The 25,152-nt window shown below is 49.4% G+C and overlaps 2 protein-coding genes across 3 annotated transcripts in view; both read left to right on the top strand.

Moving 5' to 3' along the window:
* CFAP52 (cilia and flagella associated protein 52) overlaps positions 1–15,652 on the top strand; it is a 39,983-nt gene extending 24,331 nt beyond the window's left edge. Inside the window, exons 9-15 of one of the 2 annotated variants that reach the window (XM_044391811.3) lie at positions 3,366–3,514; positions 5,974–6,119; positions 8,671–8,822; positions 11,084–11,186; positions 14,250–14,361; positions 15,211–15,435; positions 15,540–15,652. In XM_044391811.3, coding sequence (XP_044247746.2) covers positions 3,366–3,514; positions 5,974–6,119; positions 8,671–8,822; positions 11,084–11,186; positions 14,250–14,361; positions 15,211–15,386 — 838 coding nt within the window. In that variant the 3' untranslated portion in view covers positions 15,387–15,435; positions 15,540–15,652. Of the gene's footprint in view, positions 1–3,365; positions 3,515–5,973; positions 6,120–8,670; positions 8,823–11,083; positions 11,187–14,249; positions 14,362–15,210 lie in introns of both variants that reach the window. The other variant, XM_057312102.1, reaches the window with a different exon arrangement.
* Positions 15,653–17,668: 2,016 nt separating this feature from the next.
* USP43 (ubiquitin specific peptidase 43) overlaps positions 17,669–25,152 on the top strand; it is a 48,643-nt gene continuing 41,159 nt past the window's right edge. The window contains exon 1 of the mRNA XM_026520985.4: positions 17,669–18,178. Within this exon, the coding sequence (XP_026376770.2) occupies positions 17,669–18,178 (510 nt within the window). The remainder of the gene's footprint in view (positions 18,179–25,152) is intronic.

The following is a 25,152-nucleotide window of genomic DNA, read 5'->3' as shown; positions in this document are numbered from 1 at the left end:
AGTCCATTTTAATTGCTCTATTGGCTTTCTACTTATATATCTTTGCATTAATTTTTTTTAGTGGTTGCTCTAAGGATGATGATAAGCATTTTTAATATATCGCAGTCTGCTTAGAGTTAATGTTGAATGACCGGGTAATATGCAGTCTGGGAACTCTGCAACAGTTTCTTTCTCTTACCGCCACCCTTATTCTTAGTGCTGTTGTTTTCATGTATACGTATTACAATTATAAACCCATTAATGCCAAATCATATTTTTGTTTTAAATAGTTATAAATCTTTAAGTCATAAATATATATATATGTTTGTTATAATAATTTATAATTATAAGATATATATATAAATATATGGTTTCTAGTTCTCTGTTGATATTACCTGTCTGTTAATTCATTGGTACTATCATTTCCTTTAATTCTTTGAATGCATTTTAAATTAGTTGCTTTGAAGTCTTTGTCTGCTCGTCCAACACCTTGATCTACTTGGAGTCAGTTTCTTTTGACTGTGTTTTTCCCAAATCATATTTTCCTATTTCTTTGCATGCCTGCTTACTTTTTGTTGAAAACTCAGCACGAGAGCTAATACATTGTAGTAACTCTGACTTCCGTAGTGTTCTCTGAGGATTCTTGGCCTCGACTCAAACTGCAAATTTTGTCTTTCTCATAGAATGCAGCAGCTGGCATTCTCATGGCTTCCCACTGCTCCTTTTTTTATACAGGTTCTTGGTACTTCTGTGGGCTTGCAGAATTTAGCATTCACTCAGGGATTTATCCAGAGATGAAGCTCGTCCTCTCTGTGGTGTCCTTGCTCCTAGGGATCTTCCCCTAATTTCCAGGTGTTGCTATGACCTCAGGCCCTGGCTTCTGATATTTTAAGCCTGTAAGGTCCAGCTTTCTGCCACCCAAGCTGAACACAGTTGGTGAATGTATTCAGTTAAAAAGGCAAAAAAAAAAAAAAAAAATCTCTCAGGTTGATCCCATGTAGCTCTGTCTTCAAAAATAGACTCCTTAAAAAAAAAAAAAAAAATCAATAGAATTTTTTTTTTAAATAAAGAAAAGTAGAGTCCTTTCTGGTCTCTATCGGTTTTTTCTTCTTTTTGGGTTTTCTCCCATGCATGTAGAATTTAGCTGTCAGATGGGAATTTGGGCAGTGTTTCTAATCTGAATTTAGGTTTTTACTCCGATGGATCTCTCGCTGCCAGGATTTCCCCTGTAAATTTTCCAGCCCTCAGCTCTGATCTCTGCACACTTTCAGCTAGAAAGGCTATGGTGTTTCTGCCACCTTCTTCTGTGGCTACCGTAGCTGGGGAAGTTGGGGGCACCCTCAGATTAGCCAGCAACACGGTAATGACCCTTAACCCTTTCCAGTTGCACTTTTACAAGAGCAAACACTTCCTGATTTCTGTGTACTTTTAAACGTTTTCAGCGTCTTTAGGATTCTAGGTTCTTTTTGTCGTTAATGCCATCCAGTGTTTCTAACCGTTGTCTGTGGGAAGGTTTGTGTGACCACATCACTGCTCCAACATTACGAGAAGTCCTCCCTCCTGGTGATTTTGATATTTTGTGTTTCTCTCCAGTTTTGTCTCTTCACAGATTTTATCTGGCTGATTTCTCTTTGTCCTCAAAGTTTCTGGTCTATTTGATGATAATCTGTCCTGCTTCCTTGTATCTAACTCTGCATTTTCCATCTCTACCCCTGTCTCTGTCCTCTGTATCTGGCTCTTCGTTTCACAGGCTTTTCGATGAGCCTAGTGCACCATCTTGATCCAGTCAGTTTGGACTTTTTCCAGAACTTAACCTTTCAGGTTCTAAACTAGAGACAACCGGCTACTTGAAAAGCTCAGGTCCGGATTCCTGAAGAAGTAGACTGTCCATCCAGGGTAGGGAGAGTTTGGGAAGTTCTCTAGGTACGCTCGTTCCGTGATATTTGGTTTTCACGAGGAGTCCACTTGCCTCTTTAAGAGCTCACTTTCCCCACAGAAGGGGGTTGTTCACTGAAGGTAGTGTCCTATATAAAGCCTCTCTTATTCTAAATGAACATTGTCTTCTAAGGTTGGCTTGATCCGATCAAGAAGCAAGCAGCACAATCTCCTCGGCTGTCCCCTTCCAGCACGCAACCTAAGTAGCCAGTTCAGCATTACAATTGCTTTTCTCTGAGCCCCAAATTAAATATATAGAAAAGGTCCGCTTATTTTTCTATTAATTCCAAAGCAAGTAGATCTTAAAACATGAGAGAGGGACTCTCTTTTCCTGAATGTGCTTTTGATGAAATGTAGACATTTCTTGAGAAGCATTTAACTTTAAGTTAACTCCTCCATAGAGACTATAAAGCTATAAACCGATATTTATAAAGTAGGTGGACTTTATTGTACCCCAGTAGTACTCCCTTTTTCTTATCCAAATTGGAATAATCTGTAATTTTTTTTTAAGATTTTATTTATTTATTCGACAGAGATAGAGACAGCCAGCGAGAGAGGGAACACAAGCAGGGGGAGTGGGAGAGGAAGAAGCAGGCTTATAGCGGAGGAGCCTGATGTGGGGCCCGATCCCATAATGCCGGGATCACGCCCTGAGCCGAAGGCAGACGCCTAACCGCTATGCCACCCAGGCACCCCTGTAATTTTTGACATAATGGCGTTTTTCACTCAATTTACAAGTTGTCCTTAAAAAAAAAAAAAAGTGGGGGGCGCCTGGGTGGCTTAGTCAGTTGAGTGTCTGCCTTCGGCTCAGGTCATGATCTCAGAGTCCTGGGGTCCGGTCCTGTGTCGGGCTCCACGCTCAGCAGGAGTCTTCTCCCTCTGCCCCTCCCTCTGCTCGTGCTCTCTCTCTCAAATAAATAAATAAAATCCTTTTTTAAAAAAAGCAGACAGGTCAATTACCCTGGGCTTCACTTCCTTGTCCAGAATCTCCTGTTTTCTCACAACTAAGCAAAGTTCTGCTCTAGGTTATCTGCAGACGTGAATTCTGGCACCTGCGTCATTTTTCCCTTTGAAATCATAATGATTATCTGCTTTACAGGGGAAGTTTTTTTAGCCTCTGTTAATATCAGTATTCCACAGCCATATTTGATCTCCAGTCTACCAGGACATTTAAAAACTTTGCAATTGACATTTTCCTCTTGAGCAACTTTGTCCCAAACTGTCCTTTAGGCAAAGGGCTACAAAAGATGGTCCACGGATGACTTGTGGGCATCAAATGCCCTTTTATACAAAGTTTCTGTAAGACCGTCAGGCGTTGAGATCCTGGGTGCCTAGAAGGCATCCTTCCCCACATCCTTGCGCCATACGTCTGAGAGTCGAGCGTACATCTAAGAAACGGTGTGCGTCTTGTATGGCTGCCCCTCTTTATTCTCACGGTGGCTCCTTCGCAGCGGTACCACCGAGCTCTTTGCTACCTGTGCCAGGAAGGACATCAGGGTGTGGCACACGCTGTCCAACAGGGAGCTGCTGCGTATCACCGTGCCCAACATGACTTGTCATGGCATCGATTTCATGAGGGACGGCAAGAGCATCATCTCGGGTAATGTGGACATTCTGGGGCGTTGGCGTGGGCTCTGGCTGTGGCTGTGTACCTTGTTCTCCTTCTATGCTGGTCTCTCTATGTGGACACCCTGGGGCAGCCTCGTGCTGCCCACCCCTCCTTGCTTCTAATCCAGCCTCTCTATGGAGTCCCCTTCCAGCCTGGAGACTTTCCGAGCTCAGAATGACCAAAGAGCAATTTCGCTTACCCCCAGCATTGCTGCATGTAGCCTGTCGCTTTCTCCACAGCAGGAGAATTCAGCAACTCGATTACCAAACAGATTTGAGGTCTTGGTCAGGACAGGGTGCCTGTGTTAGAACCCCTTCAGCTGTTAGAGAAAAACCTGATTTCAACTATGTTATGCCTCAGAGGGAATCCACTTTTAACTCCATTGATCCTCTCGTGCCAAAGTATTTTAACAGAAATTATAGACACCATCATATTCCATCTCCAAATACTTTAGTATGCATCCCTAAAAGTAATATTTTCCTATGAAACAGTAACTACTTAATATCCTCTTGTGTTCAACTCATATACAAATTTCCCCAGTGGTCAGAAAGCAAATTCTCTTGTTCACATCAGGGAAGACTCAAGTGGGGTTTGTTTTTTGTTTTTGTTTTTCTTTTTAAGATTTTGTTTATTTATTTGTGAGAAAGAGACCGAGTAGCATGGTCAGGGAAGGGGCAGAGGGAGAGCGAGAAGCAGAATCCCTGCTGAGCAGGGAGCCGATGCGGGGCTCAATCCCAGGACCCTGGGATCGTGACCTGAGCCGAAGGCAGAAGCTCAACCGACCGAGCCCCCCAGGCGCCCCTCAGGTCGATCTTTAGGTGCAGCTGTTTAAATGTGACATCAGGAGCCTATCTCATCTGGCCTCTTTCCTGGCTCTGTCTCTTCCCCGTTGGCTTCTCCCTTGGGCATGTCTTCCCACACAGTAGACCCCAGGAGCTCTTAGCTTCCGGCATTTGCCTCTGATGGCCCTCACCTCGGAGCATTTCTCATCATCTCCACCCTTGTCCCAGCCACCACCACCCCCTGGATTCTTCTAGTAGCTTCCTGCCAGGTCTCCCTGCTTCTTTTCTTGCCCACCACCCCTCTCCCCGACAGAAGCCAGGAATCCTCTAAGGTATAAGTCCAATGATGCCTCTAAGTCCCTGCACTTGCCCCCAAGGCCCTTCTTTCCTTCCCCACCTCCACCTTCTTACCTCCGATTTTGTCTCTTACCACCTGCCCCTTGTGGCCATGCTTGCTCTTTTGCTATCCCTCAGGCACATGATGCATAGTGCCTTTACTCTGGCTGTTTGGTGTGCCTAGGTGGTCCTGTCCCTGGGCAACCCCGTGACCCACTTGCTTCACCCCCTCACTTCCTCAAGTCTTTGCTGAAGTGGCATCTACCTTGAACATCTTCTTGAAAATTGCCCCCAAGTCAAGAGGTGACACTAAGGCCAGTGAGAAGGAGGCAGCCCCGTAGAGACCCGGGAGAAGAGCATTCCAGCAGGGGCAAAGGTCCTGAGGTGGAAAATTGCTTGGTGTGTTGGAAGACTAGAAAGATGGCAGTGTTTCTAGAGCCCAGTGGGTCGAGCTGGGGTCGGGGTTGAGGGAAAATGGTAGTAGAGGAAGGTGAAGAGCTAGGTAGAGAGTAGAGAGTAGTTACCATGGAGGATAAAGGAGTTGGGTTTTCATTGTTAGTGCGAACACTTTTTGAATCTTCTTGATCAAGGAGGTGACATGATTTTAAGTGCACCCAGGCCCCTGCATAGATAATTGATTAAGGGGAGCAAGATTCTGAGGCCAAGGAGGGAGCTGTTACAATCACCCAGGAGAGAGGTGCTTATGGCTTGGATGAGGGTAGGCCCAGCGGAGGGGTTGGGAAGTGGCCGGATTCGAGATGTGTTTCAACTGTAGAGCTGGTGGTGGGGCTTGCTGGTGGGTTGGACGTTGGGTTGGGTTGGGTGGGGCTGGGTGGAGGGAATAGAGAGGACTCAAGGATGACTTTGAAGTTCTTGGCTTAAAGAACCGGATGGTTGATGGCAACTTTTATTGAGATGGGGAAGATGGGGGGAGTCGGGGAAGGAACCTCAGGTTTAAAGTAGAGGGAAGGGTAGGAAGCCAACATGTGTTTGGAGATGTCAAATTCTCCGTCCCAGGTGCAATGTCAGCTAGCCAGTTGGAGGCACAAGATTCGCAACTCACAGGAGAGGCGGGAGCTGGCCTCCTTTCTTTCTCCCCACCCCAAATGTTTTCTCCCGGGATGGGGTACACCTAGAGGCAGGTATGACCCGTTTGGGGAGTCAAGGGAAAGAGGGATAGGATTCCTGGCAGCTGTGGGGGACTGGCCTCTCTCCTCCGCCACCCCCGCGGCTCCCCAGTCCTGACTCCTTTATGATGGAAGAGGGCCACAGTCTGCACAGAGAGTAGGAGTATACTGACCCTGCCTGCTTTTTGTGTCCCTTCCATGCCAGCGTGGGACGATGGTAGAATCCGAGCCTTCGCCCCAGAGACAGGCCGGCTGATGTATGTCATTAACAACGCCCACAGGATCGGAGTGACAGCCATCGCCACCACCAGTGACTGCAAACGGGTCATCAGCGGCGGCGGGGAAGGGGAGGTATGGTTTTTGAAGGCAGAATCTCTTTGCAAGAGCCCTCAGTTCAGAGCAACGGCCTTCTAGAAAATCACTAACTTGATTTTTTTTAACCTGTACCAGGAGTCAGGCAGGACCAAAGTAAGATTTTGAAGAAACCCTAAAATACATCATAAAGTAAAGTTCTAATAATACAAACACACATCTAGTATATTTGTTCACAAAAGGACATTTCAGATACAGACATGAAAGTGTTCTATATGGAATCGAGCTATGAATCTAAGTTAGTGTTTTGCCAGGGTTTTGGAATTACTGGTTCTTTTTTCCTTGAAAGGCTATGGTTATATAAATTGTCTTCATCATGTCTTTTAAAGGAGGCGCTATTTTTAGGCTCCATTCTTTCAACTACCCAGATGTATGACCGTTATTTTAAAGTCGTTACACTTGACCTTCCCTTCCATCATTCGGAGGAGGCTGAAACATCTTCCGTTCACACGTTTTTCTCAGCACCTCCCCCTCCTCACTCCCCGGCTTTCTCCGCCCCCTCCCCCCCACAAGCCTTCCCTTCTGGAGAGAGGACATTTTCTTTTCCTTTCTATTCTTCATGCTATTATAGGAATAACTTATCAGGGAGAAGAAAGATCCAGCATCTTGATGTGACCTCTAACAGAGTTTGGGCCAAGCAGAGTCATGGCTGAGTGTGTGGGTTCTGGAGTCCTACTGCCTTTGCCCGGGCACAAATGTCACTTCTGCAACTTCCCAGCTGTGTGACCTGGGGCACGCTCTTCAACCTCTCTGTGCTTCCATTTCTTGGGCATAAAGGGAAGATAGCAATCAAGACTCCAGTTCGTGAGATATTTTGCACTACTGTGTGGCAAGTCTTCAAAATCTGCTATGCATCTTGCATTCAGAGCTCACGTGGCAGGTGCACCACGGGCACATCTAGTTCTGGACCCTCCCCTGCTCTCTGCCCACCACCCCCTCGAGGGCTTGGATCCCTTCCCTTAGCTCTTCAGCCACGCTGTTGCTGACGCCCGCAGCATCCTGGCTTGCTCCCCCACCCCTTTGGGGCATCTGCCTTGCTCATGCCCAGACTTGGCTTGGACCAGATCATCTGCTCCTAGGTGCCTGAGCCCCAGCCATTGAGAGCTGCGGGAGGAAATCCTACATTACAAATGCATCCATCGCCCTTGGCAATCTTTTCAGAACACCACATCAGCTCTTCCTCCCATTCCCCACTCAACTATTACAGACCTTCCTTCCGGAAGACGTAGTCTTCAAGGTGTCTGTTAAGTGCTGGAGACCGGGGCTGCTGGTCAGCAGGTGTGCACGGGTGTGAATTCAGCAGTTCCCAGAATACTCAAGGACTTCCATTTTCATTGGTAAATGGCCTTGCCGGAGTTGCAAGGACCCCAGTCCCACCATCTTATCCCTTTCACCCCACAAACATACCTCAGACCCCTGCAGTCCCACAACTACAGGGCTAGTAATGCCCAGAACATCCAAAGCTCCAGGCCTGGGTGCCCACACCATATGAGTCAGAAAATCTGCGTACTACTCTTGCAGAAGACTGAATGTATAACTCCGCTTATAGTGGCTTACAAGATTGGAGAATTATTTGGACACAGCTCACGTGAGATAACTTCGTGCTTCCTCCTCTTCCTTATTAAAGAAACGGCTTAGAATGTTTCTCTTACTTCGTTAATGGCTACTTTCTCCTTTCAGGTACAAATCAGTTAGTCCGTTATCACTTATCCTGACCCTCCTTTCTAGCCGGGTGTTCACCCGGACCTACTAGTCTCGTATTCTTGTGTTGTCTTATGTTACTCACGTAAGATAATCTCTGCCTTTCTTCTTTTCCACAAGTCCAGCATACTCGTGATAAGAAAGTGTAAGCATCTGACCACATTATTGTGTTTTCTGGTACAGTCGTGACAGGTTTATTACAGGACATACACTGACTTTCCTCTTACGTATCCTTTTTATTACAGTTAAAGCACCCTATTGACTGTTTTGAAATTTTGTGGGTAGGACCTATGACCTATGATATAAATGCCACTCAGGACAGCACGGGGGGGGTGGTCAGAAAATATTTGTTGTAGAAAGTGGGTCTTGGCTTTGATGAGGCTGGGAGCCATCAATCGGAAATGATTAAAACCCGAGCAGCTGGTGTGACATTGAAATATGGCTCTGGGTCCCCAAGAGCCTTCCTGGTGGCCCCGGACGCCTGAGAGCAACGCTCAGCAGAACGGAGCAGATAGGCTATTCTGTTTGGTTTCACAGCAGGTGCCTGATACATTTCTCAGCCTGAAAAGTATTTGTAGCTCTAGGACCATTGTAGCATTTTCCTGGCTCCGTGGAAGAATATTCCTGCTCTGCGGCTTAGCATTCCCACCCCACTCAACTGAGGCAAGAAGAGGGAATTTAAAATGACAGGCACAGCAGAGCTGAAAAAGCTCTTGGAACATATATACGTGTGTGTGTGTGTGTGTGTGTGTGTGTGTGTGTGTGTATTTTTTTAATCCCTTCCAAAGTCACAAGCTTGTGTTGAGAGCCTGTGCTTTGTGGCTTTCAGGTGAGGGTCTGGCAGATTGGCTGCCAGACCCAGAAGCTGGAGGAGGCCCTGAAGGAGCACAAGTCCTCCGTGTCCTGCATCAGGGTGAAGAAAAACAACGAGGAGTGTGTCACGGCCAGCACGGACGGGACTTGCATCATCTGGGACCTCGTGTAGGTACCCGTGATGGGGAGGACAACACGACACAAAACTCAGGTGTTGCCGCATTTTATTGAACTTGGGGGCAGATTCAAACGAAGGGTTGACATCTTCTCTAAAGCGACAGTAGAGGGATGTTATCTGAGGCCACTCCTCTCTCCGTGGCTGTTTCCAGATGCTGGTAGAAAGGGTACAGTTTCCCGGAAGGGCTGGATGTTAGAAGATTCTGGAAGCACAGGGAGGTAGCTTTCCGGCCGCACATAGGGAAGCCTGATTGAACTTCTCCGAACGCAATTCTAAGAACTCCCCCTAAAAAGGGAGAAGGGAAATGACGTTGTAGGCAGTTCCTCTTGTCGTGTCACCCAGAAGGAGCCTGCCACGCACAGTGGAAGGGGGGAGTGGCGTGAATTTGTCCTTCCCCTTTGCCAGCCTCACTCCCAGGGTCCTCTCAGGCTGGAAGATTGTCATGGCCCCTGGAGAGCGCCTGACTCCAAGCAAACCAGACCAAAGCACGTGTACTTTACTGTTGGACTGTTGGAATCATACAAAGGATTTTCAAGGGCATTTTTTTTTTTGTTTTTACTATAAGCATTTTAGCTGTGTGTTTTTTATTTGGAATTAGACCCTATTCCCTTAAAGCTCTCTTCGCCCAGCCCCTCTCTACCACTCCTAAGATGCCTTGCCTCTGCGTATAACCTCATTAGAGAGACTCAGAATAAGTCCAGAGGCAGGAGAAAAGAGATCTAAATATAGAGAACGGATATAGGTATTGCCAAAGAATACAGAACATTCTAGATTGGAGAGAAGAGAATGGGCATTAAGGCAAAGGCAGAACACTTTTTTTTTTTTTTTAAGATTTTATTTATTTATTCAACAGAGAGAGAGACAGCCAGCGAGAGAGGGAGCACAAGCAGGGGGAGTGGGAGAGGAAGAAGCAGGCTTATAGCGGAAGAGCCTGATGTGGGGCTCGATCCCATAATGCTGGGATCACGCCCTGAGCCGAAGGCAGACGCTTAACAACTGTGCCACCCAGGCGCCCCAGAACACTTTTTATTTAATGCATTAAAAAAAACCCAAAAACCGGGCACCTGGGTGGCTCAGTCATTAAGCGTCTGACTTCGGCTCAGGTCATGATCCCAGGGGTCTGGGATGGAGCCCCGCATCAGGCTCCCTGCTCAGTGGGAAGCCTGCTTCTCCCTCTCCCACTCCCCCTGTTGTGTTCCCTCTCTCGCTGCCTCTCTCTCTGTCAAATAAATAAATAAAATCTTTAAAAAAAAACAAAACCAAAAAAAACCCCAAAAACCAAAGCAAACCCGCCTCCCAGTCCTGTGTGTCTCTCACTCTGATGCGTGTATGAAGCCCCTGGAGAGCTTGCCAACATGTGGATTTTTACTGAGTAGGTCCAGAGGGCTGCTTGAGATCCTACATGTCTAACCAGCTCCCAAGGGATGCCCCTGGTTCAAGGACCACACTTGCCAGAGGTCTTGGCCTCCACCGGAACTCCCCGTTTGGGAGCACACATAACTAGAAGGGAGGGCATGTCCAAGCTGATTTCCGTGGATTGTCTGTGGCCACCTGGAATCCTGAAGGGCTCCCTGCCGCACCGCGGGAATATTTGGCTAATTTGTGCCCAAACCTTTAAAAAAACAGTCGGCCCAGGTACCAGGCTGTTTGGAGACTGCTGTATTAAGAACAGCTGTGCAGAAGGGGCATGTTTTCAGCCCTCGGAGGCCGGCCTGTGAGATGCCCACCGATCTCCTGGAGGCGATAAGCCCTACGTACGTATCTGATGCAATGGTTTCCAGCCCGTGCTGCACGTGAGAATGAGCTGGGATGCTGATGAAAAGTGCCCATCTGTGGGCCTCATCCCACCTGCTAGATCCAAACCCCAAGGGCCAAACTCAGTAATACCCGTGGTTAAAAAGGTATCCCCGCTACCTCGCCACTCAAGTGGTAGGAACCCGGACTCCAGCGCGGTGGCCTCAGGAATAAGGCGGCTTGTGTGGAAGACAGCAGAGTGACTCTGAATTCAGCTTCTCCTACCTGGAAAGGCTTCCCCTGGAGTTCCGTGCTTTGTCTTCGGGAAAGGGCCCACCCGGGGTCTTCCGACTACCCCGCAGGTGCACCGGGAGGACGCCAAAGTGGAGTGGGCAGTCACCAGAAGTCTGTCTGGGGTAGAGAAACCAACGCAACCCAAGCTTGTACCAGGTCCCACCCGAGCAGTACATACATCTTCTAGGGAAGGGCAAGTCACAGCTTTGCGTCTCGTTTTCAGACGTCTCCGGAGGAATCAGATGATCCTGGCGAATACCTTATTCCAGTGTGTTTGTTACCACCCCGAAGAGTTCCAGATCATCACCAGCGGGACAGACAGAAAGGTAAGCACTCCCAGCAGGAGTCAGGATCCTTCCGGGACCCGACAGAAGCAGCCAAGGGTTGTGGCCCAGGGAGCCGGCGCTGGACTCGAGCCCCACGAGGTCAGAGCGCAGTCTTGCTGCGGATCAGCTGTTCCGCTTTGGAAATGACGATCCCCTTCCCGTGTCTTTGCTTCCTTGTCTGCAAAGTGGACGTGATACCGCTGACCTCACAGCGTGGCAGCTCGCATGAAAGTCACGCTTGCCTGTCATACCGACAGCAGAGGGCCTGGCACGTAGTAGCTGCCCAATAAGTACTGGTTTTCATTAGTAGGGAATTTCTGAGGCTAGAACCCTATTGCCCATCCCAGTGGTGCCTTTGGCTAAGTTCAAAGCGAATGACAATAGAGTTCTTATCTCTCGTCCCATCATCAACGTTGTACTACAAATCGTATTAGGGGGGAGCCCATGTCCTTCGGTAAAGATTGGTCCCTCTTTGGGGGGAGGAACCTTCCCTCTTGAAGCAAACAAAAGGCTTCAGGAGAGACGCGCATGGAGGGGCAAGGATGTTAGGATGTCATGTACCCTCCTGGCCACATCAGATCAGCAAGGTCTCAGTCTAATTAGCTGCACATCCAATGAATGGATTTGGAGCGCCCTAATTCAGACTTTGAGATCACTGAAGAAGAGATTGTGCATTTATCTTTTCACGGGCTACAGAAAAAGTTGAGCAATTTATAAAAATAACTGTAGGAAAAATACTAGAGGGACCTGGCTCTGCTCCCCCAACACCAAAGATAGAATCTAGGGATGGGAGCAGGGGGTGCCTGGGTGGCTCAGTTAGTTAAACGTCTGCCTTCTGCTCAGGTCATGATCTCAGGGTCCTGGGATCGAGCCCTGAGTCAGGCTCCTGCTCAGCGGGGAGCCTGCTTCTCCCTCTGCCCCTCCCCACCCCCACTCGTGCTCTCTCAAATAAATAAATAAAATCTTAAAAAAAAAAAAAAAGAATCTAGGAATGGGGCTTTTCCCTGTTTAAGCTGGCCAGGTGATTGGGAACTACTGTCCGAAGATATTTTGTCATAAAAATGCAAGAAATGCCCCCTGGTGTGGGCCAGGGTTTGCGTGACACAGACTGTTTAGGGGGCCCAGAGTTCTGCCTCACTTTAGTCTCTGTAGGTTGGTCTTGCTAGTTCCTTTGTGTCTCGCCCACCCAGCCTGGCTTACATCTGCCCACCCCCAAGCCCCCAAGCCCATTTCACTTCCGGTCTAAGCAGGCTTCCTCTTGGAAATGGGGAGGTGAGGGGGCAGAAAGGATATTAGGAAGTTAATGATGACGTCACCGTAAATGCTATTAGAACATGGTTCCTAAAGCTTCTAGATTTGTGTCCTGTGTCCCATGTTCCAGGGACTGGAATGGCTTATGAGTTTATGAGACTTGAAACAGTCTACTGTCCTCACCTGGGAATTGTCACCAAGAATATTCAAAGCATAAATCATGAATCGGTACAACTACCATAAGGACTGGGGACATGACGGTGTTCTTGCTGTCAGGGAGCTGACCAACTTTCCATGGTCATCGTAGGCGGGAGGGGATGAATTGGACGGACACTTGGCAATGAACCCGCCCATGAACAGCGGGTTAATACGTGAACCACACGGCATCAGATGGTGAAAGGGATAAAAAGGAAGCAGAACAGGTTACAGGATCCTGGCTCGGGGGACGGAAGCTGCTTTAGCTAGGATGGTTCTCTTTAGCTAGGAAGGTCTCCTTAAGGCGGTGACCCCTGAGCTGAGGCCTAAGTAGCGGGGGACCTCGCCATGCTCAGCTCTCGGGGAAGACCGTCCCAGGCAGAGGGTAAGCTTGAGGGAAAGCCGAGGCACCATCAGGCTGCCCAGAAGAGGTTCACTAAGACTTTGGCCAAGAGAGCAGGCAGTCAAGCACCAGCTACGTAAGTGGGTGTGATCCCGAGAAACGAGGGTTTGGGCATGCGTCTATATTCCTTTACACTTTTACTGTGAAAACGTCATAGAAGTCAACAGAAAGTCAAACATCAATAGAAATTAATAAATTAGCTAAAAAAAATTCTTTTTTAAACAGCATACACAGTCTCTAGCTAGATTCAGAGGAATACAGATTCCTGGCATAGTGACCTGAACAGCAAATTTCTATCAACACGAAATAAGAGGAGGCGAAATGCGTGCCCAAGTTCGCACTCCCGAGTCCTGGTCAAGTGCTTCGTTTAGAAAGAAATTTTCTTGGGGCGCCGGGGTGGCTCAGTCGGTGAAGCTCCTGCCTTCTGCTCAGGTCATGACCCCAGGGTCCTGGGATCGCGCCTGGCGAGGCTGCCTCTCCCTCTCCCTCTGCCCGCAGCTCCCCCTGCTTGAGCTCTCTTTTTCTGTCAATAAGTAAATAAAATCTTTAAAAAAACGTTCTCTTTGAATAGGTTGTACATTTACAAGGTTCAAAGTTCAAAGAGTATCAAAGGTATATTCAGAGAAAAATCTCCCTCCGCTGAGCACTGCCCCCCCTCCAATCCAGGAGGGGACCACATTATCAGTTTGCCTCTAGACCCCACCCTGGGGGATGTTTCACTGCTTTGAGGCAGAAGAGAAAGGTGGAAATAGGGTGAGGTGGGGGAGAGCGTGCGGTCAGCCGTAGGGACCAGCCTGCAGAACTCTCTGGGCTGCTCATTCCCCCAGCAGCCGGAGGGGATGCTTCCCTTCCCCCAGGCCCTCCTCTAAGAGCTGAACTGGGAAAGTGGATGCTGTGGCTGTTTTGTTTACAGCTTGCCTCGGACTCCCAAGCACTTCGTCTCACCAAAAGCACCTTCTGTCACCATCCAGGCTTACTGGCACAGTCACCGTCTCTCTAAATAGAATGCAAATGTAAAAACCAACGCTAAAAATATGAAAATGCCTTTCTCCGCCCCCTGCTTGAGCCTATTTATAATTTCAGCCGATCTCTCCTCCCAGGGCGTATTTTTGCCACCTTCTATATAAAGTGGAACCATCCTCTGTTAGCGGGCAGGCGCGCGGAATGCTCCCACCGGGCCGAATCCTGCCCGATGCTCCTTTTCTGAATTCCAGATTGCCTACTGGGAAGTCTTTGATGGGTCAGTAATCAGAGAGTTGGAAGGTTCCTTGTCTGGGTCCATCAATGGGATGGATATCACCCTGGAAGGAGTACACTTTGTCACAGGTGAGTCCTGGGGTGGCAAAAGGAAGCCCAAGCCTGCTTATTTAAATGGGAACCTAGAACTCCCTAGAAGGTGGGCGGCAACAGGAAGTGACGACAGAAGTGTCTACAGAACCCCGTGGTTGGAGTCCGGCCCGAACACTGCAGTCGGTGTGGCTGGAAAAGAAAGTTCCAGAAGTCACACTTCAGTGGGAGGAAATGTCTGCCCATGAGCCTTGGGGCACATGGAAAAGCCAACCTTTTACATTGCTTCCTTTATTTGGTGGTGGCATTGATGACAGAAATGGGCCTTTAAATTCCGGATTATCTGGCATGCCTTGCTCTGTCATTTCCTACGAAAGTCTTAAATGCCAGGCTTTTAAATCAGCATTTCCGTGGGGGAGGGGCATTGACCATACTACACACCTTGTAGGACATCATCGATGATCATTTCCTGCCAGGCCCTGATTCTTCAGGACATGACAAATAAATGCTCCGAATTAATTAAAGTTTCACAAGCACGTTTACTTACAGCACGGTGTGACCCCAACCACACACACAGGTGCATATGTATGCAAACCTATATCCTTGTAGCGAAAAGACTGGAAGGAGTGAAACCAAAGCTGTCCTCAGTGGTTATTTCTGGGCTGCGGGCTAAAAGGGGAGGTCACCTCTTTGTACTTCTTTCCCCCAAATTTACTACAATAGACCAAGATTTTTATAATCAAGGAAAAGAGCTCCTCTGCAGATAGATTTTTCTTCCCTTATGTGGGAACGTGGGGAATGTGTTGAAAATTATCTAGTTACTTGAAATCCGGGCGGTCCCTCCCTACCCTGTTGCAGCAATGCCATGCACCTGCTTGTCTTTTTCAGGTGGAAATGACCATCTGGTCAAAGTGTGGGATTATAATGAGGGTGAGGTGGCTCATGTCGGGGTGGGACACAGCGGCAACATCACCCGCATCCGGATAAGTCCAGGAAATCAGTACATCGTTAGCGTAAGTGCTGATGGAGCGATTTTGAGGTGGAAGTACCCATTTACCTCCTGAGGCCGCGGAGACTTCTGGATCCGCAGCACTGCCCACGGCTCTGTCGCAGGTTGACCTTAGATAACTCTTAAGACTGGTTTTAATTTTTCACATCCATGATTCTGTGCTTTCGTCAAAATATTTTTATCTTGAAGTTTCTCTCTTTCTTCATAGGATGCATTCTACATTTTTACGTTGTGTGTCAAAATGGGGATGTGTTCAAGACTACGTTGTCCAGACTGTAATTCAAAGGATTTTTATTATGAATAAATTCCCAATTGTTGGTTTCCTGTTCTTTTTTTTTTTTTTTAAGATTTTATTTATTTATTTGACAGAGAGAGACAGCCAGCGAGAGAGGGAACACAAGCAGGGGGAGTGGGAGAGGGAGAAGCAGGCTCATAGCGGAGGAGCCCGATGTGGGGCTCGATCCCGGAACGCCGGGATCACGCCCTGAGCCGAAGGCAGACACTTAACCGCTGTGCCACCCAGGCGCCCCTGGTTTCCTGTTCTAATCTCTGCTCCATGACGGCAAAACCCACGGCCCTTCTGCATAATTTGTCCACGGACAGCACTGCTGTCATTCTCTGAAAATAAGAAGGGTCTGCTTACCTTCGTAATCAGCCTTTCATTGGTCAAGTTACAATAGGGCAAGACTTGGTTTGACTACAGATCTAGGATTTTAGGATCTTCCTTCCTTCCTTCTTTCCTTCCTTCCTTCCAACTCTCTGAGCCTCTGCTTGGCCTTTCCTAAAGCGAGAATACCTGCTTAAAAGGTTATTTTGAGGATTAAGTGAGAGAATGTGTTAAAAAGCTTCAGCAGAATCCCTGACGGAGTAGACAGTGAAACATGAATTTTTCTCAAAGAAACCGAGCGTTCTTGGGGATCCTGGGGTAATCATCAAAGGTGAAATGTCATAGATTATTTTCTGGGCAAGGGAGTGGACCTTGTGTTTTAATCATCCAAATGGGTATCTTTTTTTCCAGAGAGGGTAAACCATGGCATTTTTCAGAAACACTTCAAGTCTCCAATGCACAGTACACTTTTTTGTTCTAAGCCTGTTCTTCATCCTTAAAGTAATGCTTCCCTTTTTTTTTTTTTTTTTTTGCATCAGGTCACCTTTTGGGGCCCTATTTGACACATCAAGGCAGATATTTTAATAAGTGATCACTTATCAAATAAGTAACGTTTCAGGGTGTTGATGCGTCCTGCTGATGTCTTTTTGAGCCAGAAATTGATGAGAAATTCGTCTGCAAGACTTTGCCTGATTAATTATAAACCTGACAGTTACAGGGTCAAGGGAGCCGAGGCCCCCAGGGTCACCCAGGGAACCAAGGGCGGGGCAAGGCCAAGCCAATTTTGATTGGGCACCAATTCAGCGAGGGGACCGCACAGGGGGCGCGCCTGGGAGCGGGAAAACTTCTGCTAAGCAAACTCTGAGGTTGGAAAGAGCCAACCTGTGGGCTCGGCAGTGCGCAGAGCCGGGTCGAACTCCGGTTTCCTGGCCTCGGTACAGGCGCGAACCTCCCTGGGCCCGCTTCTCGGCCAGCTGAAGCGAGGACGGTGAAGTCTCGCTTGCAAGTTCTAAGGAAGCGACTCTGACCTGGTCTGCAGTTTAAACAAGCAAACCACAGCCATCCCGGATGATTCTTCCCAGGCCAACGCGCGGCTCCCAGTTCTGGAAGGCCTCACGGACGGGGCAGACGGGCTGGAAGGAGGTGGCGCCACCTGTCCGCACACACCTGCTCCTGCAGGTGGGAGGACCCCGCGGTGCACTCCCCGCGCCGGTCCCCGCTCCCGGTGCGCGTCTCTCGCTGCGCCAGAGGCTGCCCTTTGGTGAGTCTTCCTTTCCCTGTTCTTCATATTCACCTGCACGTAATTTCCAGAAACCCAGGCTAGCCGGGGCTGGGCAATCCCCAGGCGCTTTCAGATGTCTCACCCCTCTACTGTTCCACAGCTTGCAGGCTGGCGGGAGTGGGAGTGAAATTCGGGGCGTCGGTTGGTAAGAGGTAAGGAAGGGTGGGGACCCGGAGCGGGCAAGTCCCGCGCCTCCGCTCGCGGGGCGGCGCCGCGGGGCCGGGCCCCGCGGGGTGGGAGAGGTGGCGCTGCCCTGGGCGGGCCCTGCGGCCGGATTCCCGCGCGGGGCGGGGCGGCTCCGCCCCTGGCTCCGCCTCCGCCCGGTCCCGGCACACCTGGCCCGCAGGTAGCCGGCGCCCGCCGCCTTTCCGGGGCGGTCAGGGCGGGTTAGTTGCGCGTCCGCCTTGCGGCCGGAGGGCTCGGCTCCGGGGGCGCGCGGGCGGGAGCCATGGACCCGGGCGCGGGGGCCGCGGCGGGAGAGGGGCCGCCCGCGCCCCGGCCCCGTCGCCGCCGCTCCCTGCGTCGCCTGTTCAGCCGCTTCCTGCTGGCGCTGGGCAGCCGCTCCCGCCCGGGGGCCTCGCCGCCCCGGCCGCGGCCCCAGCCGGGACCCCGCGATGGCGACGGGGACGGCGAGGGGGGCTTCGCCCGCGCGCCGGGCCCCGCCCCAGCCGCGCGCGGGAGCCCCGGGGAGGAGCGCCCGCCTGGCGCCCAGCCCCAGCCCCCGGCCGGCGACGGCGCGCGGCCCCCGGGCGCGCAGGGCTTGAAGAACCACGGCAACACCTGTTTCATGAACGCCGTGGTGCAGTGTCTCAGCAACACGGACCTACTGGCCGAGTTCCTGGCGCTGGGGCGCTACCGGGCGGCGCCGGGCCGCGCCGAGGTCACCGAGCAGCTGGCGGCGCTGGTGCGCGCGCTCTGGACGCGCGAGTACACGCCCCAACTTTCCGCCGAGTTCAAGGTAGGCAGCGCGCCCGCCACCCGCCCCGGCCGCTGGGCCGAGCCGCGCGCCCCATCCGGAAAGGGTCTTCTGGGGGCCTTCAGAAGGCACCCAGAGCTGCAGCTCGGCTTACCGCCTTTGTTTCGAGGTGATTTGTTGGGCTCTTGCTTGCAAACGTCTTCTCTGTGAATTTCTCCCAGGTGGTTTTGGGGGGGACGGGGGAGTCGATGTGAGTGTATTGAGCATTTTTGCATTCAACAAACATTTGTTGAAGTACTGAAGGCCTTTGGGTCGCGGCGGCGTTCTAGCGCCACGGGCACTTTCCAGTCTGGAGGGGTGTGGTGTGCGAAGCCTGACTCCCAAGGCCGGGGCCTCGGAGGGAGGGGATGCTGGCGTTTAGATCTGACCAGAGAGCACCGGAGCCGCAGGCCTGGAGGCGCGAAAAGAAAGCTAGGTGGTGTGGGGCGTGGATGAGGTTGGTCAGACCCTGCGAGGCCTTGGAAGCAGTGATAAGGAGTTTGGGTTTTATTCTAAACCCAGCGGAAGCTGAGATCCCGTGGGCTGGGTACTGTGCTGAGTGCCCCGGGGAGGCAGTGGGTGTGTGCTATATTGGCGATGGCATCTTTTTTCTTTCGTTAAATCGCCCACCGTGCCTTGGTTTGGGGCTGCTTTCGCTGGCCGCCGGATCCCGGTCTACTTACCCTACGCTGCCTAGTCATAAGGCGCTGGAAGTGATGTATGTCACGTCACCCGAGGTTAAGCAGCGGGTTTGGGATCCCAGTTGGATTTCAGAGTTCCTGATAATTTATGCACATGACTGGCTTCCTGCTGAAAAGCCACAGCCCTGGGCAGAGAGCTGAAGCTCCCCATAGACTAGCGATTGTTCTTGGGGGAGGGGGAACCTGTCAGTGTTCATTCCACAGGCATCACCGCTCTTGAGTTTCAGCCTGAAAAAGCAAGCCAGGCCGTGTGACCCACAGTGCCAGCCTCCCCTTTCCTCCTGCTTCCACCACTAAAGCTCTGTTCTGCAGGGGTCAGCGGGTCAACTGAGTGTCATTCACATCTCCTTTTGGCAACATTCACCTTCTCAATAATGAGACAGTACCAGTAGTCCCCCCCTTTATGCTTGGGGGGTACATCCCAGGACCCCCGGTGGGTGCCTGAAACCATAGATAAATACCAAGCCCACGTAATGCTGTGTTTCTTCCTATACAAACACACCTGCGGTAAAGCGTCATGATGTTAGGTACCGTCGTCGTCGGAGATGAACAGCAGTAACTCAGCATAAAAAAGAACAGTTACAACTACATACCGTAATAAAAGTTACGGGAACGTGGGCTCTCTCTCTGCAGATATTGTATGCTGTACTCACCCTTCTGGCGAGGATGCGAGGTGATAAAATGCCTAGGTGATGAGGCCAGGCGAGGCCAGGGATGTAGGCATTGCCACCCTTCTGACCTAAGTCAGGAGGATTGCCTGCTTCCCTACGGAGTTTTGACCTCCAGTGCCTGAAACCACAGAAAACTTAGGATGTGGGGAGCTAGTGTAGGGTATAGTGGTTAAGAGCAAGGTCTCTGGAGCTTTGTGACCTCAAGCAAGTTACCAAAAAAAAAAAAAAAAAAAAAAAAAAAAAAAAATCCCACTGTGCCTCAACTTGCCTTCTCTGTGAAATGGGACAATAACGGCACTTACCTTATTAACAGAACTCTGAGTTCTCTGCACAGCACTTAGAACAGCGCCTGAGTCCTAGGAAGCTTTTGTTATTCCTTCTCAGTCTGCCTTCTCACCTACAGAGATCTGGCGGAGGGAGGGAGGTAATGTTCTCAAATCTTTCCTATTGCCCGGTTGCATTCTCCTGCAGGTCCTGCCCCAGTGGGAAAGACAGGAGAGCTTGAAAAAAATCTTCCAAATTAGTGACAGCTCTCAAGTGACTCACCAGGATTTCCTATCTCACCCCTTCTCTCAAATCCCCACGGCCTGGAAGCTCGCAGGGAAGTGGGGCGGGGGGGGGGGGGCGGGGGGACTGGAGGATAGTCAGGTTGTTAATTGTTAACGAGGGTGATGTCATCCGAGGTTTCCCGGGACTTTTTGGGTAGCCAGGCTTGGAGGGAGCGGACGGTGCCAGCATCTGGGCTTTCAGTAAACCCTGCCGATGGAAATCTAGGTGGGCTCCTCTTATTTTATAGATGAGGAAACATCCCTTCACCCAACAAATATTTCTGGAGTGTCCCAGCACTCTCCCAGGAACAAGGAACGCACGGGAAGCTCTGAGCGCAAAAGCTCCTGGGGCCGCTTGCTAGGAGCTCCCCGTCCAGCGGGAGAGGTGGATGTTAATGCAGTGATGGCACTGGCACAGGGTCAGAGCTGATGACAGGTGCTGGATGGGGGGCCGTGGAGGGGGTGTCCCAGGAGAAGTAACCATCAGGAGGGGTCAACAGGAGAGGTCAAGTAAGGACAGGGGAGGGTGGGGATGTGGCTTCCTCACCGAGCACTGGGATCAGATCACTGGGGCGGGTGGAGCTGAGGGGCCTTCTGTGGGCAGGGCAGCATAAATGCAAGATGCAATAAATTAATGGAAGGGACGCCTGGGTGGCTCAGTGGGTGAAGCCTCTGTCTTTGGCTCAGGTCATGATCCTGGGGTCCTGGGATCCAGCCCCTCATGGGGCTCCCTGATCAGTGGGGAGTCTGCTTCTCCCTCTCCCACCCCCCACGCCCCCCTCCTGCTTGCTCCCTCTCTATCAAATAAATAAATAAAATCTTTAAAAAAAAATTATGGGAGCCTCTGTCCCCGGGTAGAGGGGTCTGGAGAATTGGTTGGGGACAAGCCACAGAAGGTTTTGTCCAGGAGTTGGGTCTTGAGGAGGGATTCTTAGCTTCAGACTGAGGAAGGGAGGGATGGAGAAGGTACCGGCGTGCTGGGCTGAGTTACCCCAACCCCAGCCGTGCAAATGGGGTGGCTTTGCAGTGTTCTCTTTCCCGACCTCCCAGGCACGCAGCCTGTAGACAGTGGGACCGCTCTGTTTTAACAGCATGTGAATAAATGCGTCGAAACAAATCCTGCCACGGTATTGTCTATGACACTTTGCGTCTCTAATGATGTCATTAAATATGTCGTAGCATAAAAACTCAAAAGGTGCTAACAACGTAAACAGAGATTTGGAACTCCACCCTCCAGACAACTTTTGGAAACCTCGATGTGTTTCAGAGCATCTTTATGTGGAAAAATCCAGGATTGCATCCTGCTTTTTTCACGTTAATATTGTCATAAGGCTCTCTCCTGGCCATTACAACATTCTGTAAAACTTAATTTTAAATGATCGTGTAATATTTCTTTCAATGAACCAGTCCCTGCAGGGACGTTTACCATGTAAGTTTCCAGTTATCACACTGTGTATTGAAAATCCTGGTGCTTAAATCATTGCCCTCAGCTCTGACCATTTCCTGAATTTGATTCCTTGACGTGAACTTATGTGGTCAAAGCAGAGATGTAACTTTTATTTTTATGTGTTTTTTTGTTTTTGAATCACCATTGTTTTGATATGTAACTTACGTGCAGTGCACCCACGTAAAAAAATCGAGCTGTCCCTGACATGCAACATTGTGGAAGTTTAAGGCGTACGAAGAATTGATCTTACACATTTATGTTGAAATATGACTGCCATATTTAGCATTAGATAACATCTCTGTCGTGGGCCACACGGTGATCATTGTTTCCAGTGTTGGAAACAGTTAAAGGCTAATCTTTCCGCAAGTGTCATGTTTCAACTTACCCAACAACAGCAACAACGAAATAGCATCTCACTTTTATTTTTATTTCTTTGATTAAGAGTGAGGGACAGGATTTTTATGCTTTGCTAGTTGTGAGACTGTGCCTGGAATTTCCTGTTCGTGTTGACTATCCATTCTGCCTGGTCTCAATGCTCTTTTTACTTGTTTCTGTGAGTTCCTCAACCCTTACACTTGCCACAAATATTTTCCGCAGACTCTCTCCTTCCTATCCCCAGTCCTGGAAGTTGTAGATTTCTTTACGTCATACCTTTCGATAAAGGTTCTATGTTATGTATTTCTAGTTTTCCCATGGCTATATTAAGGATTTCAGCCATCTGGAGTTTATCTTAGCTTACGTACTCAAGCATCACTTTGAGACCTACAATTTTAGACATACAGTATGCCTCACGTGATACGCTAAAGGCATTGCCTTTTGCAAGCAAGGATGATCGCTCCTATATTTTGGAAGTTCTGGATGAAACAGTAAGCCGTGAAATGGAAATGGGATAAAAAAAGATGGAACAGATAGGAAATTGCGAGATGGGTCTAGAAATCCCTATTGTAGCATTAAGGCAGGCACGAACGAGGTCAGAAACGAGATAGAAAATTGAAAGCAATCACCATTTAGAATGTATGAAAATTAGATTTTATTCACGAAAACCACGGAAGGAGGAAATAACTAGGAATAATTTTGTAAGAGATGTGTTAGAAATTATCAGTGTTGAGAGAAACACATGCACACACGCGGATAGAGCTCTGTCAAGTTGCAGGTTAGAAGGACTAGATATTTCCGTCCATCTCTCCCAGGTGAGGATTTCGCCTTAATACAGCTCTGGTCACATTTTCATAGACTCTCCGTGTGAGTGTCTTCTGTTAGGAATCAATAGGTCAAGTTATTTCAAAAAAGTCCAAACTCTCTTACAGTTTGCCAGAGACCCCTTTTTTCCCCCTTACATATTTTATTTATTTATTTGAGAGAGAGCGAAAGCAAGAAAAATCCCAGAGGGAGAGGGAGAAGCAGACTCCCGGCGGAGTGGAGAGCCCGATGCGGGGTTCGATCCCAGGACCTTGGGATCATGACCTGAGCCGAAGGCAGATGCTTAACTGACTGAGCCTCTCAGGCGGCCCCTGCCAGAGACCGTTCTAATCAGAAAAAAACTAAAGAACAGAATTCACTGTAAAAAAAAAAATTTGCAGGGTGCAAATAAAGATACAATCACTTATGGTCCCATCCTTCTATGATACCCATTGTTCATATTTTGCCATGTATTTCTCGTGTTTTCTAGCTATGGATATATATCTATCAATCTCAAATAGGTATTTTTCACTTTTTAAAAAAATGGTAGGATCATTGATTTTCTTCCCAGCATTTCCTCAAGCATTTTTTCAGGCCACCTGAGTGTGCCGTAAGTTTTCCCCAGGAAACTTCAGTACGTCGGGCTACAGCGTATCTTTGCTTGGAGCTCTCATTTCCTGATGCCAAATTCCCCAAACTGGAATTACTCTTGTTTCCATAGAAGGACATTTCCAAGGCCCTATCTTGTCTGTCTTCTTGAAATTCTCACATTCTTTCTGGAAAGGTTGTATGGCTTCCCAACCAGGCTAAGATGAAGAGCGTCCGGCTCCAAGGAGTAACATGAGTCACGGGAGGGGAATGGGTTTCCCACGGAAGGAAGAAAACACCAAGGTGTAGACTGTAAGATTGGACAAATACGGTTTGGGGCACCCGAGTGGCTGGATCAGCTGGAGCTGTCAAACACGTGGGAGGGTGGGAGGGTGGTGAAAGACGGGGACGGGGCCAGATGGGAGGAGGGTGGATTGTTAGGTGGTGAGTCAGGGGAGCTTTGAGTCCAGGCATGAAGTTATCCAGCTGGTCTATGCTCCGGTGCAGGGGTGCAGGCGGAGGGCTGGCAAGGGGAGAGTCCGGAAAGGGCTCCTGTGCAGGGAAGGTATTGTCATCTGGGTCAGCTGCATTTAGGACTCTGGCAGGAATGGGTTTCTACCGAGGGGCCACAGAGACAGAGTGGGAACCAGATTCCAGAATGCTTGGCACTGACCGACGTGGGTTCAAGAGCGAATCTAAAAGAGGACACTGATGTGAAGAGGAAGAGCTGGTTTGGGAGATTTTGAGCTGGAGGTGGCTACTCCCCCGGGGAGGGAATGCTAGTACTAAGGATAGATAGAGTGGGATGTGGAGGGTGGCTAGGCGTGGGGTCACCAGGTAAGATGCAACACGCAGTTAAATTTGAATTTCAAATAAACAATGAATAACTTTTTAGTGTAAATATATCCCAAATACTGCGTGGGACATACTTATACTAAACACAGTCATTGCTTCTCTGAAATTCAAATTTTTTTTTAAAGATTTTATTTATTTATTCGACAGCGATAGAGACAGCCAGCGAGAGAGGGAACACAAGCAGGGGGAGTGGGAGAGGAAGAAGCAGGCTCACAGCGGAGGAGCCCGATGTGGGGCTCGATCTCATAACGCCGGGATCACGCCCTGAGCCGAAGGTAGATACCTAACCGCTGTGCCACCCAGGCGCCCCTGAAATTCAAATTTAACTGAGCCCCTTGTATTTTGACTTGCCTAATCTGCCAGCCCTATGTGGAGGTCAAAGGCCAAAGAAGCCTGGAGGAAAAATCCAGACTAGATCGTCTAGTGAACCCCAAACTAGAGTGACTGGAATAAAGACTCCGAGCCACTCTTTCAGCTAATTCAGTCTTGAATTTTGCTTTGTCATACCCTAAAGTTTCCTTTAAATCCCAGTGGAAGGGTTAAGGAGAGAAAGAGGAAAAAGCCCAGGCTGTTTGATTTGGTTGGCCATGGTGAGGGTCAGCTAGGTCCACAACTCGGACGTGCCGTTGGCAGGCGGGAGCCCAGGACAGCCCTGCGTGGGGCGGGGCTTGATGTCTGGCTGCATCTGGGGGAGCTGGAGAGGAGCAGCAAACAACCGCAATGTACTATGTGCACCTGCGTGTGTATGCACACACGGACAAGGAGATTTGCTCACTCTCATGCTTGCACGTGCATTTAAAAAAATTTTTTAAAGTTCCCTAGAAAGATGCTTGAGAAAATGCTAACCGTGGCCTCCCTCTGGGGATGGGCACCCAGAGCTGGGGGGCTGGGTGGAGGGAAGACTTTTCACGATCATCTTTTTTTATGTCTTGAATTCTTTTAAGTCTGTCCATATGTTACCCTTTGAAATAAACCTTAAAAAAAAAAA

Source organism: Ursus arctos, unplaced genomic scaffold, assembly GCF_023065955.2.
Source record: "Ursus arctos isolate Adak ecotype North America unplaced genomic scaffold, UrsArc2.0 scaffold_14, whole genome shotgun sequence".
NCBI lineage: Eukaryota > Metazoa > Chordata > Mammalia > Carnivora > Ursidae > Ursus > Ursus arctos.
The sequence above is the reverse complement of the archived record's forward strand: the minus strand, read 5'-3'. Positions and strand labels throughout refer to the sequence as shown.